Here is a 17,498-nt window from a genome sequence, read left to right as displayed (position 1 = left end):
TCCCCCCCAAAAAACTGCACCGGGACCCCCCGAGCCGCTGCCGTAAAGCGCAGCGTTCGCCCCGCTGCGCTGCCGCAAAGCCGGCGGGTGGGAGGACCCGGGGCAGACGAGAGGCGCAGAGCGGAGCGGCCAAACGGGGGCGCTCTGGCAATGCCTCAACCATAGAGAGCAGCTTAAGCCACGCCCCTTCTGTGCGCTTAACCAATCACCGCCACCATAAATAAGGCGGGAATTATAAAAGCCCCGCCCCTTTTCGAAAAACCAACCAATCACATCAAAGGCCACGCCCCTTCCCGCCGCTTCCCCGTCGCTAGGGAGACGCGCGCCGCCATTTGGGCGTGAGGCGGCGCCGCCGCCACTTCCGGTCAGGCGTAGCCTCACTCCCCCGGCCCAAGCGCGGCTTTTCCCCGGCCTTTCCCCGGCCCAGCCCCGGCCCCGCGGAGCTCCTGAGGCGGAGGTGGAGCGGGACGCGCAGGTGAGGCCGCTCCGCCCTCTCCCGGTGCGGTTTTTTCCCTTTTTTCCTCCTTTTTCCCCTCAGCTCACATCGTTGTTCCCTCGGCAGGGTCCCCCCGCGGCGGCCGCGGCCGCCATGGCCGCCGTGTGGCAGCAGGTGCTCGCCGTGGACGCCAGGTGAGCTCGGGGGGCTTTTCCTGAGGGGCATTTGGGTCCTGGAGGGCTTTTTATGAGGTGATTTTAAGTCCCTGAGGGCTTTTGAGTCCCTGGGTGCTTTTCCTGAGGAAATTTTGTGTCCCTGGGAGCTTTTTGTGAGGGGATTTTGGTTCCCCGGGGGCTTTTCCTGAGGGGATTTTTGGTCCTTGGGGGCTTTTCCTGAGGGGAATTTGGGTCCCTGAGGGCTTTTTGTGAGGTGATTTTAAGTCCCTGAGGGCTTTTGAGTCCCTGGGTGCTTTTCCTGAGGAAATTTTGTGTCCCTGGGAGCTTTTTGTGAGGGGATTTTGGTTCCCCGGGGGCTTTTCCTGAGGGGATTTTGGGTCCCTGGGGGCTTTTCCTGAGGAGATTTTGAGTCCCTGGGGGCTTTTCCTGAGGGGATTTTGGGTCCCTGGGGGCTTTTCCTGAGGGGATTTTGGGTCCCTGAGAGCTTTTTGTGAAGAGATTTTAATCCCTGGAGGTTTTTTTTGGGGGAATTTTGGGTATTTGGTGCCTTTGAGGAGGGGAATGCTCATTCCTGGATGCGGATTTTTGGAGGGTTTGGGTATTTGGGGCATTTTTGGGGTGGATTTGCCTCACCTGGGCTTGTTTTTGGATGTAATTTTCCTGGTTTTGGGTAGAATTAATCTCATTTCTTGCCTGTACCTCACCTGTCTCACCTGTCCTGCCAAATTCTGCACTCCTGGGTCGGGTTTTGGGTGGATTTTTCCCAATTTTTGATGGAAATTTCCCAGTTTTGGGTGTAAATTCCCTTATTTTTGGGTTTAAATTTCCCAATATTTGGCAGAAATTTCCCAATTTTTGACAGAAATTTCCCGTTTTTAGGTGTAAATTCCCCAGTTTTGGGTGTAAATTCCTGAATTTTTGGGTGTAAATTTCTGAATTTTTGGTTATGAATTCCCCAATTTTTGACAGAAATTTCCCATTTTTAGGTGTAAATTCCCCAATTTTGGCAGAATTAATCTCATTTCTCACCTGTTCCTCACCTGTTCTTCACTTTTTCCTCACCTGTCCATCACCTGTATCTCGCCTGTATCTCGCCTGTATCTCACCTGTTCCTCACCTGTTCCTCACTTGTCCATCACCTGTTCCTCACCTGTTCCTCACCTGTTCCTCACTTGTCCATCACCTGTTCCTCACCTGTTCTTCACTTTTTCCTCACCTGTCCATCACCTGTATCTCGCCTGTATCTCGCCTGTATCTCACCTGTTCCTCACCTGTCCATCACCTGTTCCTCACTTGTCCATCACCTGTTCCTCACCTGTTCTTCACCTGTTCTTCACCTGTTCTTCACCTGTTTCTCACCTGTCCATCATCTGTATCTCACCTGTATCTCACCTGTCTTTCACCTGTTCCTCACCTGTATCTCACCTGTATTTCACCTGTATCTCGCCTGTTCCTCACCTGTCCATCACCTGTTCCTCACCTGTCCATCACCTGTTCCTCACCTGTCCATCACCTGTTCCTCACCTGTATCTCACCTGTATTTCACTTGTTCCTCACGTGTTCCTCACCTGTTCCTCCCCTGTATTTCACCTGTCTCTCACCTGTTCCTCACCTGTATTTCACCTGTATCTCGCCTGTATCTCACCTGTTCCTCACCTGTTCCTCACCTGTCCATCACCTGTATCTCACCTGTCTTTCACTTGTTCCTCGCCTGTATCTCGCCTCTATCTCACCTGTATCTCGCTTCTTCCTCACCTGTTCCTCACCTGTATCTCACCTGTATCTCACCTGTTCCTCACCTGTATCTCACCTGTTCCTCACCTGTTCCTCACCTGTTCCTTACCTGTTCCTCACCTGTTCCTCACCTGTTCCTCACCTGTTCCTCACCTGTTCTTCACCTGTTCCTCACCTGTCCATCACCTGTATCTCACCTGTCTTTCACCTGTTCCTCACCTGTATTTCACCTGTTCCTCACCTGTTCCTCACCTGTTCCTCACCTGTTCCTCACCTGTCCATCACCTGTATCTCACCTGTCTTTCACCTGTTCCTCACCTGTATCTCGCCTGTATTTCACCTGTATCTCACTTGTCCATCACTCGTCTCTCACCTGTGTCTCACCTGTTCCTCACCTGTCTCTCACCTGTCGCAGGTACGCGGCGTACCGCACGCCGCAGCTGCCACAGTTCCTGGGTCAGATTTTGGGTGTAAATTCCCCAATTTTGGGGTATAAATTCCCCAATTATTGACAGAAATTTACTGATTTTTAGGTGTAAGTTTCCCAATTTTTGGGTGTAAATTCCCCAATTTTTAGGTGTAAATGTCCCAATTTTTGACAGAAATTTCCCAATTTTTGGGTGTAAATTCAGGAATTTTTGGGTGTAAATTCCCAAATTTTTGGGTGTAAGTTTTCCAATTCTGTGTAGAATTAACCCCATTTCTCACCTGTATCTCACCTGTGTCTCACTTGTCCCTCACCTGTCCCTCACCTGTCCCTCACCTGTTCCTCACCTGTTCCTCACCTGTTCCTCGCCTGTCCATCACCTGTCTCTCACCTGTCTCTCACCTGTCTCTCACCTGTATTTCACCTGTATTTTACCTGTCTCTCACCTGTTCCTCACCTGTTCCTCACCTGTATCTCACCTGTGTCTCACCTGTCCATCACCTGTATCTCACCTGTATTTCCTGCTCCCAGGTACGTGGCGTACCGCACGCCGCAGCTGCCGCAGTTCCGCACGCAGTACGTGCGGCGGCGCTCGCAGCTGCTGCGGTTCCTGGGTCAGATTTTGGGTGTAAATTTCCCAATTTTGGGGTATAAATTTCCCAATTTTGTCAGAATTAACCCCATTTCTCACCTGTATTTCCTGCTCCCAGGTACGCGGCGTACCGCACGCCGCAGCTGCCGCAGTTCCGCACGCAGTACGTGCGGCGGCGCTCGCAGCTGCTGCGGTTCCTGGGTCAGATTTTGGGTGTAAATTCCCCAATTTTGGGGTATAAATTCCCCAATTTTGTCAGAATTAACCCCGTGTCTCACCTGTCGCAGGTACGCGGCGTACCGCACGCCGCAGCTGCCGCAGTTCCGCACGCAGTACGTGCGGCGGCGCTCGCAGCTGCTGCGGGAGCGGGCGCAGGGCGGGGCGCTGGCAGGTGAGGCGCGGCGCTGGTACCTGCGGCTGCGGGCGCGGCTCCTGGCCCAGCGCTACGGGGCCCTGTCCGAGCCCGGCAGCTGCCGCAGCGGCCTCAGGGCCAGCAGGACCACGCTGGACCGCATGGAGGTACCTGGGGACACACCTGGGGGGCTTGAGATACACCTGGACACACCTGGGGTACACCTGGACACACCTGGGGGGGCTTGAGATACACCTGGACACACCTGGGGGATCTGAGATACACCTGGACACACCTGGGGACACCTGGACACACCTGGGGGTACCTGGGGACACACCTGGGGGGATCTGAGATACACCTGAACACACCTGGGGACACCTGGACACACCTGGGGGGGCTTGAGATACACCTGGACACACCTGGGGGTACCTGGGGGCAACTGGGGGGATCTGAGATACACCTGGACACACCTGGGGGGAGCTGGGGGCACCTGGACACACCTGGGGGGCACCTGGGGGGGCTTGAGATACACCTGGACACACCTGGGGGGGCTTGAGATACACCTGGACACCCCTGGGATACACCTGGGGGCAACTGGGGGGATCTGAGATACACCTGGACACACCTGGGGGGAGCTGGGGTACATCTGGACACACCTGGGGTACACCTGGACACACCTGGGGGGGGCTTGAGATACACCTGGACACACCTGGGGGGGGCTTGAGATACACCTGGACACACCTGGGGGGGCCTGGGGTACATCTGGACACACCTGGGGTACACCTGGTCACACCTGGGGGGGGCTTGAGATACACCTGGACACACCTGGGGGTACCTGGACACACCTGGGGGTACCTGGGGACACACCTGGGGGGGCTTGAGATACACCTGGACACACCTGGGCACACCTGGGGGGATCTGAGACACACCTGGGCACACCTGGGGACCACCTGGGGACACCTGGGGGGACTTGAGATACACCTGGGGGGACCTGGACACACCTGGGGGGATCTGAGATACACCTGGACATACCTGGGGACACCTGGACACACCTGGGGGGAGCTGGGGACACACCTGGGGGGATGGGAGACACACCTGGACACACCTGGGGGTACCTGGGGACACACCTGGACACACCTGGACACACCTGGGGTACACCTGGACACACCTGGGGCGGTCAGGACACACCTGGGGGGGCTCAGAACAACCCCAAAACTTTTGGGGGAGGGTCTGGGGGTCCCAGCTCCCATTTTGGGGGTCCTGGGGGGTCCCACCCCCAATTTGGGACCCCCCACCCCCATTTTGGAACCCCCACCCCCATTTTGGGGACCCTCACCCCCAATTTGGGACCCCCCACCCCCATTTTGGGGGGTCCCAACCCTTTTTCCCCCCCCAGGATTTTGAGGAGGACCCGCGGGGGTCTCGGGGGCACCGGCGCTCCCTGAGCCGCAGCTCCGGCCCGGGGGGGCTGCGGGGGGGCCCTGACGAGCGGTGAGACCCCCGGGGGGGGCGGGGGGGAATTGGGGAGGGGGTCCCGGGGGGTTTGGGGGGGTCCCGGGGGGGTTTTGGGGATTTTTGGGGGGGTTTTGGGGTCTTTTGGGGGGCTGGGGGAGGTTTCACCCTTTTGGGGAGGGGTCTGGGGGGGTCCCGGGGGGTTTGGGGGGGGGTCTCGGTATTTTGGGGGGGGTCTTAAGGTGTCTCCCCCTCCCCAAAATCGCTGCTGGGGGTGGGGGAGGGGGGGATTCACAGCCTTGGGTGAGACCATTTGGGGAGGGGGGGGTTGGAAGGTGCCAATCGCTGCCTGGGCGGGTCGGGGGGCACCTGGGGGGGTCTCAGGGGGATTTGGGGGGGTCTCAGGGTTCTGGGGGGGGGTCTTGGGGCACCTGGGGGGGTCTCAGGGTCCTGGGGGGGCCTCAGGGTCCTGGGGGGGTCTCTGGGTTCTTGGGGGGGGTCTCAGGGTTCTTGGGGGGGTCTCAGGGTCCTGGGGGGGGGTCCCCATCCCCCCTGGCCTCTCCCATTGCCGGGCCCGGGGGGTGCCGGGTTGTGCTCGGGGGGGTCCCGATGGATCCTGGGGCTGGGTGGGAATTGGGGTGGGGGTCTCACACCCCCCTCCTCCCCCCCCCCTGCAGCCCCCCCGGGGTGGTGCCCACCCCCCTGGCCGAGGCCAGCAGGGCCATGGCCGGGGACACCACCCTGAGCGAGAACTACGCCTTCGCTGGGGTGTTCCACGTGTTCGACCAACACCTGGACAGCGCAGGTACGGCCTGGGGGCACCTGGGAGCCCCCCAAAACACCCCAGAGCCAGGGAAAACACCTGGGACCCCCCCCCAAAACACCCCAGAACCATGGAAAACACCTGGGACCCCCCCCAAAACACCCCAGAGCCAGTGAAAACACCTGAGACCCCCCCAGAAACACCTGGGACCCCCCCAAAACACCCCAGAGCCAGGGAAAACACCTGGGACCCCCCCCCAAAACACCCCAGAGCCAGGGAAAACACCTGGGACCCCCCCCCAAAACACCCCAGAGCCAGGGAAAACACCTGGGACCCCCCCCAAAACACCCCAGAGCCAGGGAAAACACCTGGGACCCCCCCCCCAGAAACACCCCAGAGCCAGGGAAAACACCTGAGACCCCCCCCAGAGACACCTGGGACCCCCCCAAAACACCTGGGACCCCCAAAACACCCCAGACCCTGCCAAGAGCTGAACTGGGGAGGGACCTGGGGGGCACCTGGGTGGTCCCTCTGTCCTGGGGGGCTCCCTGAGGGCTCTTTGGGGGCTCCCTTTGGCTCTTGGGGGGGTTCCCTTATTCTGGAAAGTTCCCCAAGGGCTCTGGGGGGTTCCCCTGGCAGATGAGATTTTGGGGAGGGGTCTCACCCCTCTCCCACCCCCTCCCCAGTCCGCAAGGTGCAGCTTGCCCACGACAAGTGGCACCTCCTGGCCTGGGTTGGGGGCTCCTCAAGGGCTCTGGGGGTCATTCCTCTGTTCTGGAAGGTTCCCCAAGGGCTCTGGGGGGTTCCCTTTGGCTCTGGGGGGGGTTCCCCATTCCTGCAGGATTTTGGGGAGGGGTCTCACCCCTCTCCCACCCCTCCCCAGTGCTCAAGGTCCAGTTTGCCCACGACGAGCGGCACCTCCTGCTTGGCTCAGGGGCTCCTCAAGGGCTCTTTGGGGGCTCTGTTTGGCTCTGGGGGGGCTCCCTCTGTTCTGGAAAGTTCCCCAAGGGCTCTGAGGGGGGTTTCCCATTCCTGTAGAATTTTGGGGAGGGGTCTCACCCCTTCCCCAGTCCTCAAGGTCCAGTTTGCCCACGGCAAGTGGCACCTCCTGTCTGGCTCAGGGGCTTCTCAAGAAATTCTGGGGGGTTCCCTCTGTTCTGGGGGGGCTCTCTCTGTTCTGGAAAGTTCCCCAAGGGCTCTGGGGGGTTCCCCCTGGCTGTGTGAGATTTTGGGGAGGGGTCTCACCCCTCTCCCACCCCCTCCCCAGTCCGCAAGGTTCAGTTTGCCCACGACGAGCGGCACCTCCTGCCTGGCTCAGGGGCTCCCCAAGGGCTCTGGGGGAGGTTCTGTTATTCTGGAAGGTTCCCCAAGGACTCTTGGGGATTCCCTTTGGCTCTGGGGGGGTTCCCCTGGCAGATGAGATTTTGGGGAGGGGTCTCACCAGTCTCCCACCCCCTCCCCAGTCCGCAAGGTTCAGTTTGCCCACGACGAGCGGCACCTCCTGCATGGGTTGGGGGCTTCCCCCTGGCTCTTTGGGGGCTCCCTTTGGCTCTGGGGGGTTCCCCCTGGCAGATGAGATTTTGGGGAGGGGTCTCACCCCTCTCCCACCCCCTCCCCAGTCCGCAAGGTTCAGTTTGCCCACGACAAGCGGCACCTCCTGCATGGGTCAGGGGCTCCCCAAGGGCTCTGGGGGTCATTCCTGTGTTCTGGGGGGGCTCTCTTTGTTCTGGAAAGTTCCCCAAGGGCTCTGGGGGGGGTTCCCCATTCCTGCAGGATTTTGGGGAGGGGTCTCACCCCTGTCCCACCCCCTCCTCAGTCCGCAAGGTGCAGTTTGCCCACGACGAGCGGCACCTCCTGGCCTGCTGCTCCATGGACGGGACTCTCTCCGTTTGCCGCCTGGCTCCGGGGCCGCCGGCCGTGCTGCGGCTGCTGCGGGGTCACGGCGCCGGCGTCTCCGACTTCGCCTGGTCCCTGTCCAACGACGTCCTGGTGTCGGCGTCGCTGGACGCCACCCTGCGCCTCTGGGACCCCGGGGATGGGCGCTGCATCCGCCGCGTGCCCGACCCCGACGGGGCTGCGCTGCTGTGCTGCGCCTTCCAGCCGCTCAATAACAACCTGACTGTGGTGAGAGACATCCCAAAATCAACCAAAATAACCCCAAAATCATCCTGAGATCATCCTGAAATTATCCCGACCCCGACGGGGCTGCGCTGCTGTGCTGCGCCTTCCAGCCGCTCAATAACAACCTGACTGTGGTGAGAAACACCCCAAAATCATCCTGAGATTATCCTGAAATTATCCTGAAATCATCCTGAAATCATCCTGAGATTATCCTGAGATTATCCTGAAATTATCCTGAAATTATCTCAAAATTATCCTGAAATTATCCCAACCCTGACGGGGCTGCGCTGCTGTGCTGCGCCTTCCAGCCGCTCAATAACAACCTGACTGTGGTGAGAAACATCCCAAAATCATCCTGAAATTATCCTGAAATTACCCCAAAATCATCCTGAGATTATCCTGAGATTATCCTGAAATTATCCTGAAATTATCCTGAAATTATCTCAAAATTATCCTGAAATTATCTCAAAATTATCCTTAAATTATCTCAAAATTATCCTGAAATTATCCCGACCCCGACGGGGCTGCTCTGCTGTGCTGCGCGTTCCAGCCGCTCAATAACAACCTGACTGTGGTGAGAGACACCCCAAAATCATCCAAAATAACCCCAAAATCGTCCAAAATAACCCCAAAAACCGTCCCAAAACACCCTGACCCCGACGGGGCTGCGCTGCTGCGCTGCGCCTTCCAGCCGCTCAATAATAACCTGACTGTGGTGAGAAACACCCCAAAATCATCCTGAAATTATCCTGAAATTATCCTGAAATCATCCTGAAATCATCCTGAAATTATCCTGAAATTATCCTGAAATTATCCTGAAATTATCTCAAAATTATCCTGAAATTATCCTGAAATTATCCCGACCCTGACGGGGCTGCGCTGCTGTGCTGCGCCTTCCAGCCGCTCAATAACAACCTGACTGTGGTGAGAAACACCCCAAAATCATCCTGGAATTATCCTGAAATTACCCCAAAATCATCCTGAAATTATCCTGAAATTATCTCAAAATTATCCTGAAATTATCCTGAAATTATCCCAACCCCGACGGGGCTGCGCTGCTGTGCTGCGCCTTCCAGCTGCTCAATAACAACCTGACTGTGGTGAGAGACATCCCAAAATCATCCAAAATAACCCCAAAATCATCCTGAGATACCCCAAAATCATCCTGAGATCATCCTGAAATTATCCCAAAATTATCCCGACCCCGACGGGGCTGCGCTGCTGTGCTGCGCCTTCCAGCTGCTCAATAACAACCTGACTGTGGTGAGAAACACCCCAAAATCATCTTGGAATTATCCTGAAATCATCCTGAAATCATCCTGAAATTATCCTGAAATTATCTTAAAATTATCCTGAAATTATCTCAAAATTATCCTGAAATTATCCTGAAATTATCCCGAAATTATCCTGAAATTATCCTGAAATTATCCCGAAATTATCCTGAAATTATCCTGAAACACCTCAAAATCATCCTGAAATTTGGGTGTCTCAGGGTGATTTTGGGGGTCTCAGGGTGATTTTGGGGGTCTCAGGGTGGTATTTAAGGATGGATTTTTTTGCAGATTCTTTGGGGGATTTTTTGGGCGTCTCAGGGTGGGATTTTGGGGGGGATTTTTTTGGGGATTTTTTTGGGTGTCTCAGGATGATTTTGGGGGTCTCAGGGTGATTTTGGGGGTCTCAGGGTGATTTTGGGGGTCTCAGGGTGAGGTTTAGGGGGGATTTTTGGGGCTTCAGGGTGGGATTTTGGGAGGATTTTTTGGGGGATTTTTTGGGGGGTCTCAGGGTGATTTTGGGGGTCTCAGGGTGATTTTGGGGGGTCTCAGGGTGATTTTGGGGGTCTCAGGGTGATTTTGGGGGTCTCAGGGTGGGATTTTGGGGGTCTCAGGGTGATTTTGGGGGTCTCAGGGTGATTTTGGGGTTCTCAGGGTGATTTTGGGGGGTCTCAGGGTGATTTTGGGGGTCTCAGGGTGATTTTGGGGGGTCTCAGGGTGAGGTTTAGGGGGGATTTTTGGGGTCTCAGGGTGGTATTTAAGGATGGATTTTTTTGCAGATTTTTTGGGGGATTTTTTTGGGTGTCTCAGGGTGATTTTGGGGGTCTCAGGGTGGGATTTAAGGATGGATTTTTTGGGGGATTTTTGGGGGATTTTTTTGGGGGTCTCAGGGTGATTTTGGGGGTCTCAGGATGATTTTGGGGGTCTCTCTGTGGCCCCCCAGGTGGGCAGTGCCCGGCACATGGTGCGAGTGGTGAACATCTCCACGGGGAAGGTGGCTCAGGGTGGGATTTTGGGGGTCTCAGGGTGATTTTGGGGGTCTCAGGGTGATTTTGGGGGGTCTCAGGGTGAGGTTTAGGGGGGATTTTTGGGGTCTCAGGGTGGTATTTAAGGATGGATTTTTTTGCAGATTTTTTGGGGGATTTTTTGGGGGTCTCAGGATGATTTTGGGGGGTCTCAGGGTGATTTTGGGGGTCTCAGGGTGGTATTTTTGGATGGATTTTTTTGCAGATTTTTTGGGGATTTTTTTGGGGGTCTCAGGGTGATTTTGGGGGTCTCAGGGTGATTTTGGGGGTCTCAGGATGATTTTGGGGGTCTCAGGATGATTTTGGGGGTCTCAGGGTGGGATTTTGGGGATCTCAGGATGATTTTGGGGTTCTCAGGGTGATTTTGGGTGTCTCAGGGTGATTTTGGGGGTCTCAGGGTGATTTTGGGTGTCTCAGGATGATTTTGGGGGTCTCAGGGTGATTTTGGGGGTCTCAGGGTGATTTTGGGGTTCTCAGGGTGATTTTGGGTGTCTCAGGGTGATTTTGGGGGTCTCAGGGTGATTTTGGGGGTCTCAGGGTGGGATTTAAGGATGCATTTTTTGGAGGATTTTTTGGGGGATTTTTTTGGGGATTTTTTTGGGTGTCTCAGGGTGATTTTGGGGGTCTCAGGATGATTTTGGGGATCTCAGGGTGATTTTGGGGGTGTCTCTGTGCCCCCCCAGGTGGGCAGTGCCCGGCACATGGTGCGAGTGGTGAACATCTCCACGGGGAAGGCGGCTCAGGGTGGGATTTTGGGGGGTCTCAGGGTGATTTTGGGGGTCTCAGGGTGATTTTGGGTGTCTCAGGGTGATTTTGGGGGTCTCTCTGTGCCCCCCCAGGTGGGCAGTGCCCGGCACATGGTGCGAGTGGTGAACATCTCCACGGGGAAGGCGGCTCAGGGTGGGATTTTGGGGGTCTCAGGGTGGGATTTTGGGGGTCTCAGGGTGATTTTGGGGGTCTCAGGGTGATTTTGGGGTCTCAGGGTGATTTTGGGGGTGTCTCTGTGCCCCCCCAGGTGGGCAGTGCCCGGCACATGGTGCGAGTGGTGAACATCTCCACGGGGAAGGCGGCTCGTGGCGGCGCCGGTCGCTTGCCCGGCCGCGTCCTCTCGCTCTGCTTCGACGCCCCCGGGCGCGTCCTCTGGGCCGGCGACGATCGCGGCTCCGTGTCATCGTTCCTGTGCGACCCCGCCACCGGTACGGGCTGCTGGGGACACTGGGACGGACTGGGAGGGACTGGGAGGGAACTGGGAGGGACTGGGAGGGGATTTGGGGGCATTGGGAGGGACTGGGAGGGAACTGGGAGAGACTGGGAGGGGATTTGGGGGCATTGGGAGGGGGTTTGGGGACACTGGGAGGGAACTGGGAGGGACTGGGAGGGGATTTGGGGGCATTGGGAGGAACTGGGAGAGACTGGGAGGGGATTTGGGGGCACTGGGAGAGACTGGGAGGGGATTTGGGGGCACTGGGAGAGACTGGGAGAGACTGGGAAGGGATTTGGGGACACTGGGAGGGACTGGGAGAGACTGGGAGGGGATTTGGGGTGAGTACAGAGCAACTGGGAGACACTGAGTGACACTGGGAGGCACTGGGACATCACTGGTCCATACTGGGAGGCACTGGGAGGCACTGGTTCATACTGGGAGGCACTGGGACATCACTGGCCCATACTGGGAGGCACTGGGTGATACTGGGGCGGCACTGGGAGGCACTGGGGTGGCTCTGGGACATCACTGGTCCATACTGGGAGGCACTGGTTCATACTGGGAGGCACTGGGACATCACTGGTCCATACTGGGAGGCACTGGGGAAGCACTGGTCTGTACTGGGAGGCACTGGGGTGGCTCCAAGGTGGCACTGGTCCATACTGGGAGGCACTGGTTGATACTGGGATCCCCAGGCCGGCTGACCAAGGCCTCGCGGTTGCTGGTCCAGGCCGGTGGTTCCATCACGTCGCTGTCGGCGCGAGCCTGGGCGAGCCGTGAGGCTCCGGATCCTTCCCTGCTGCTCAACGCCTGCCCCGACCGCCTGCTGCTCTTCAGGTGAGTCTGGGGGCTTTTGGGGGGCTCTGGGGGTTTTGGGGGTCTCTGAGGGGGTTTAGGGGGGCTCTGAGGGGGTTTTGGGGGTCTTTGGGGGGTCTTTGGGGGCCGTGAGGCTCCAGACCCGTCCCTGCTGCTCAACGCCTGTCCCGACCGCCTGCTGCTCTTCAGGTGAGTCTGGGGGGGCTTTTGGGGGGTCTTTGGGGGGCTCTGAGGGACTTTAGGGGGTCTTTGGGGGGTTTTGAGGGGGTCTTTGGGGGATTTTAGGGGGTCTTTGGGGGGTCTCTGGGGGGTTTTGGGGGCCGTGAGGCCCCGGACCCATCCCTGCTGCTCAACGCCTGCCCTGACCGCCTGCTGCTCTTCAGGTGCCTCTGGGGAGTTTTGGGGGGTCTTTGGGGGGTCTTTGGGGGGCTCTGAGGGGATTTTAGGGGGTCTTTGGGGGTCTCTGGGGGGGTTTTGGGGGGTCTTTGGGGGGTTTTGAGGGGGGTTTTGGGGGGTCTTTGGGGGGTGTGAGGCTCCAGACCCCTCCCTGCTGCTCAGCGCCTGCCCCGACCGCCTGCTGCTCTTCAGGTGCCTCTGGGGGCTTTTGGGGTGATTTTGGGGTTTTTGGGGTGTTTCTGACCCCTTTCCCCCCTCCCAGGGTGGTGGAGGACGAGGGGGGCTCGGGGGGGTTTTTTGGGGTGTTTTTGGGGTGTTTTTGGGGTGTTTTTGGTGTTTTTGGGGTGATTTTGGGGTGATTTTGGGGTATTTCTGACCCCTTTTCCCCCCCCCAGGGTGGTGGAGGACGAGGGGGGCTCGGGGGGATTTTGGGGTGATTTTGGGGTTTTTGGGGTGTTTTTGGGATGTTTTTGGGGTGTTTCTGGGGTGATTTTGGGATATTTCTGACCCCTTTTCCCCCCCCCCCAGGGTGGTGGAGGACGAGGGGGGCTCGGGGGCCCCGGGGCTGAGGCTCCGGCGCAGTTTCCCCACCCGGCACCGGGAGCAGCCCCTGAGGAGCTGCTTCTGTCCCCTGATGTCCTTCAGACAGGGAGCCTGCGTGGGTGAGCACTGGGGGAACTGGGACAGACTGGGAGGGACTGGGAGGGGATTGGGAGGGGATTGGGAGGGACTGGGGGGGGACTGGGGGGGACTGGGGGGGGACTGGGATGGACTGGGAGGGATTGGGGGGCACTGGGAGGGACTGGGGGGGGGACTGGGAGGGGACTGGGGGGGACTGGGGGGGACTGGGGGGGGACTGGGAGGGGACTGGGAGGGGACTGGGAGGGACTGGGGGGGGGGGATTGGGGGGAACTGGGATGGATTTGGGATCACTGGGATGGACTGGGGTGGGTCAATGTCCCCAATGTCCTCCTGTGACAGTGACAGGCAGCGAGGAGGGCTCTGGGTGTCCCCAATGTCCCCAAATGTCCCCAATGTCCCCTCCTGTGACAGTGACAGGGCTCTGGGTGTCCCAAATGTCCCCAATGTCCCCCTGTGACAGTGACAGGCAGCGAGGAGGGCTCTGGGTGTCCCCAATGTCCCCAAATGTCCCCAATGTCCCTCCTGTGACAGTGACAGGGCTCTGGGTGTCCCTGCAGTGTCCCCAATGTCCCCAATGTCCCCTCCTGTGACAGTGACAGGCAGCGAGGAGGGCTCTGGGTGTCCCCCCAGTGTCCCCAATGTCCCCAAATGTCCCCAAATGTCCCCCTGTGACAGTGACAGGCAGCGAGGAGGGTCCCCAATGTCCCTTCAATGTCCCCAAATGTCCCCAATGTCCCCCTGTGACAGTGACAGGCAGCGAGGAGGGCTCTGGGTGTCCCTGCAGTGTCCCCAAATGTCCCCAATGTCCCCAAATGTCCCCAATGTCCCCTCCTGTGACAGTGACAGGCAGCGAGGACGCCTCTGTGCATTTTTTCGACGTGGGCCGCGCCGCTCGCGCCACCGTGAACACCCTGCAGGGCCACGGGGCCGCCGTGCTCGCCGTGGCCTTCAACTGCGACGAGTCCCTGCTGGCCTCGGGCGACGCCGCCGGCACCGTCATCGTGTGGCGCCGCCAGCACGCGTGAACCCCGAAAAGCACCCCGAGAACCACCCTGAACCCAAAAACCACCCCAAAAACCACCCTGGACCCCAAAAAACACCCCAAAAACCACCCTGGACCCCTGAAAAACACTCCAAAAACCACCCTGAACCCCGAAATAACCATGGGGAACCCCAAAAACCACCCTGGACCCAAAAACCACCCCAAAAACCACCCTGGACCCCAAAAACCACCCTGGACCCCCAAATACCCCTGGGGAACCCCAAAAACCACCCTGAACCCCCAAAATACCCCTGGGGAACCACAAAAACCATGTGGGGAACCACAAAAACCACCCCAAAATCCTTGTGAGAAACCTCAAAAACTGCCCCAAAATCCCTGTGGGGAACCCCAAAATCTCCAACCCTGAAATCCCCGTGGGGAACCCCAAAATCCCCTGAACCCCGAAATACCTGTGGGAAACCCCAAAATCCCCATTAAAAACCCCCAAAACTGCCCCAAAATCCTCATTAAAAACCCCAAAAACTGCCCCAAAATCCTCATGAGAAACCTCAAAAATCACCCTGAAAAATCTGCTCCAAAATCCCCATAAAAAAACCCAAAAACTGCCCCAAAATCCCCATGAGAAACCTCAAAAACTGCCCTGAAATCCCTGTAAGAAACCTCAAAAATCACCCCAAAATTTGCCCCAAAATCGCCGTGAGGAAGTGCAAAAACTGCTCTGAGATCCCTGTGAGAAACCCCAAAATCCCTGTGAAAAGCCCCAAAAACTGCCCCAAAATGTGCCCCAAAATCCCTGTGAAAAGCCCCAAATCTGCCCCAAAATCCACCTTGGAATCCACCCCAAAACCTCCCTGAAAAACCCCAAAATTCCCCTGAAAAACCCCAAAATTCCCCTAAAAAAACCCCAAATTCCCCCCAAAATCCCCCCCAAACCCAGCCCAGAACGCGGTGAGGTTTTTGGGCGGCACGTGGCTCCGAAATCTCCCCAAAATCTTCCCCAAAATCCACCCCAAAACTCCCCTGTGTGGCTCTTGAGTTTGGTGTGACCCCAAAATATCCCAAATGTCCCCAGACCCCTCCTCAACACCCCAAAACACCCCAAAAATACCCCAAAATCTCCCTGGACCCCTCCCCAAAATCCCCTCCGGGTGATTTTACAGGTGTTGTGATCAGGTGGCACCTGGAGACCCCCAAAATCACCTGGCACCCCAAAATCCCTCCTCAGGACGCACCTGAACCCCCAAAATTCATCCTCAAAACCCCTCAGGACCCACCTGGATGCCCAAAACCCCTCAGACACCCCCCAAATTCACCTGGAGCCCCAAAATTCCTCCTCAGGATGCACCTGAACCCCCAAATTCCTCCTCAAAATCCTTCAGACCCTTCCCAAACCCACCTGGACCCCCAAAATTCCTCCTCAAAACCCCTCAGACCCCACCCAAAATCACCTGGGACCCCAAAACCTCTCCCCAAAACCTCTAAGACCCCACACAAAATTACCTGGGACCCCAAAACCCCTCAGACCCCACCCCAAAATCACCTGGAGCCCCAAAATCCCTCCTCAGGACTCACCTGGACCCCCAAAACCCCTCAGACCCCTCCCCAAAATCACCTGGAGCCCCAAAATCCCTCCTCAGGACTCACCTGGACCCCCAAAACCCCTCAGACCCCTCCCCAAAATCACCTGGAGCCCCCAAAATTCCTCCTCAAAATCCTTCAGACCCCACCCAAAATTACCTGGGACCCCAAAATCCCTCCTCAAGACGCACCTGAACCCCCAAAATTCATCCTCAAAACCCCTCAGGACCCACCTGGACCCCCAAAACCCCTCAGACCCCACCCCAAAATCACCTGGAGCCCCAAAATTCCTCCTCAGGACGCACCTGGACCCCCAAAACCCCTCAGACCCCTCCCCAAAATCACCTGGAGCCCCAAAATTCCTCCTCAGGACACACCTGGACCCCCAAAACCCCCCAGACCCCTCCCCAAACCCACCAGGCCCCCCCCAAACCCCTCCCCGTTCCCCGGTTCCCCGGCGGCGGCGCAGGCGGGGCCCAGGTGAGCTCTGGCTGTGGCCCAGGTGTGGCCCAGGTGTTTCAGAACAGGAATTTGCGGCACGAGGCCGCCCCGCACTTGCACTCGATGCGGCCGCGGGCGCGGGGGGAGCCCCCCAGGGACCCCCCCCACCAGCCCGAAGTTGGAGTCCATGCGGCTGCTCTCGGCGTCCACCGGGTCCACTGCAGGTACAGGGGGACACTCAGGCACAGGTGGGACCCTGAACCCCCAGGTGGGACCCCAAAACCCCCAGGTGTGACCCCAAACCCCCCAGGTGTGACCCTGAACCCCCAGGTGTGGCCCCAAAGCCACCCAGGTGTGATCCTGAATCACCCAGGTGTGACCTCAAGCCCCCCAGGTGGGACAGTCACACACAGGTGTGACCCTGAATCACCCAGGTGTGACCCTGAACCCCCAGGTGTGACCCTGAACCCCCCAGGTGTGACAGTGACACACAGGTGTGACCTCAAACCCACCAGGTGGGACCCCTGAATCACCCAGGTGTGACCCCAAAACCCACCCAGGTGTGACCCTGAACCCCCCAGGTGTGACCCCAAACCCACCCAGGTGTGACCTCAAGCCCCCCAGGTGGGACAGGTCAGGCACAGGTGGGACCCCAAAACCCCCCAGGTGTCCCCAGGAGTCCCCAGGTGTGTCCCCAGGTGTGCCCAGGTGTGTCCCCAGGTGTCCCCAGCTGTCCCCAGCTGTCCCCAGGTGTGTCCAGGTGTCCCCAGGTGTCCCCAGGTGTCCCCAGGTGTCCCCAGGAGTCCCCAGGTGTCCCCAGGTGTCCCCAGGTGTGTCCAGGTGTCCCCAGCTGTCCCCAGCTGTCCCCAGGTGTCCCCAGGTGAGTCCCCAGCTGTCCCCAGCTGTCCCCAGGTGTCCCCAGGTGTGTCCCCAGGTGTCCCCAGCTGTCCCCAGGTGTCCCCAGCTGTCCCCAGCTGTCCCCAGGTGTGTCCCCAGCTGTCCCCAGCTGTCCCCAGGTGTCCCCAGGTGTGTCCCCAGGTGTCCCCAGGTGTCCCCAGCTGTCCCCAGA

General features: G+C 58.2%; 2 protein-coding genes across 2 annotated transcripts in view; one reads left to right on the top strand and one right to left on the bottom strand.

Annotated features, from left to right (window-relative positions):
- The first annotated feature begins 286 nt into the window (after positions 1–286).
- LOC131591149 (WD repeat-containing protein 13-like) lies at positions 287–14,580 on the top strand. The gene is made up of 10 exons (XM_058861628.1): positions 287–475; positions 563–630; positions 3,653–3,884; positions 5,114–5,208; positions 5,847–5,974; positions 7,749–8,056; positions 11,365–11,545; positions 12,249–12,390; positions 13,294–13,427; positions 14,248–14,580. The coding sequence occupies exons 2-10, from the start codon at positions 590–592 to the stop codon at positions 14,430–14,432; spliced, it is 1,446 nt and encodes a 481-aa protein (XP_058717611.1). The 5' UTR covers positions 287–475; positions 563–589; the 3' UTR covers positions 14,433–14,580.
- A 1,926-nt stretch (positions 14,581–16,506) lies between these two features.
- The window catches only part of LOC131591052 (uncharacterized), a 5,879-nt gene continuing 4,887 nt past the window's right edge, over positions 16,507–17,498 (bottom strand). The window contains 1 exon segment of the mRNA XM_058861480.1: positions 16,507–16,647. Coding sequence (XP_058717463.1) covers positions 16,507–16,647 — 141 coding nt within the window.

Source organism: Poecile atricapillus, chromosome 37 (assembly GCF_030490865.1).
Source record: "Poecile atricapillus isolate bPoeAtr1 chromosome 37, bPoeAtr1.hap1, whole genome shotgun sequence".
Lineage (NCBI taxonomy): Eukaryota > Metazoa > Chordata > Aves > Passeriformes > Paridae > Poecile > Poecile atricapillus.
Note: the sequence above shows the minus strand (reverse complement) of the source record. Positions and strands in the feature narration are given on the sequence as shown.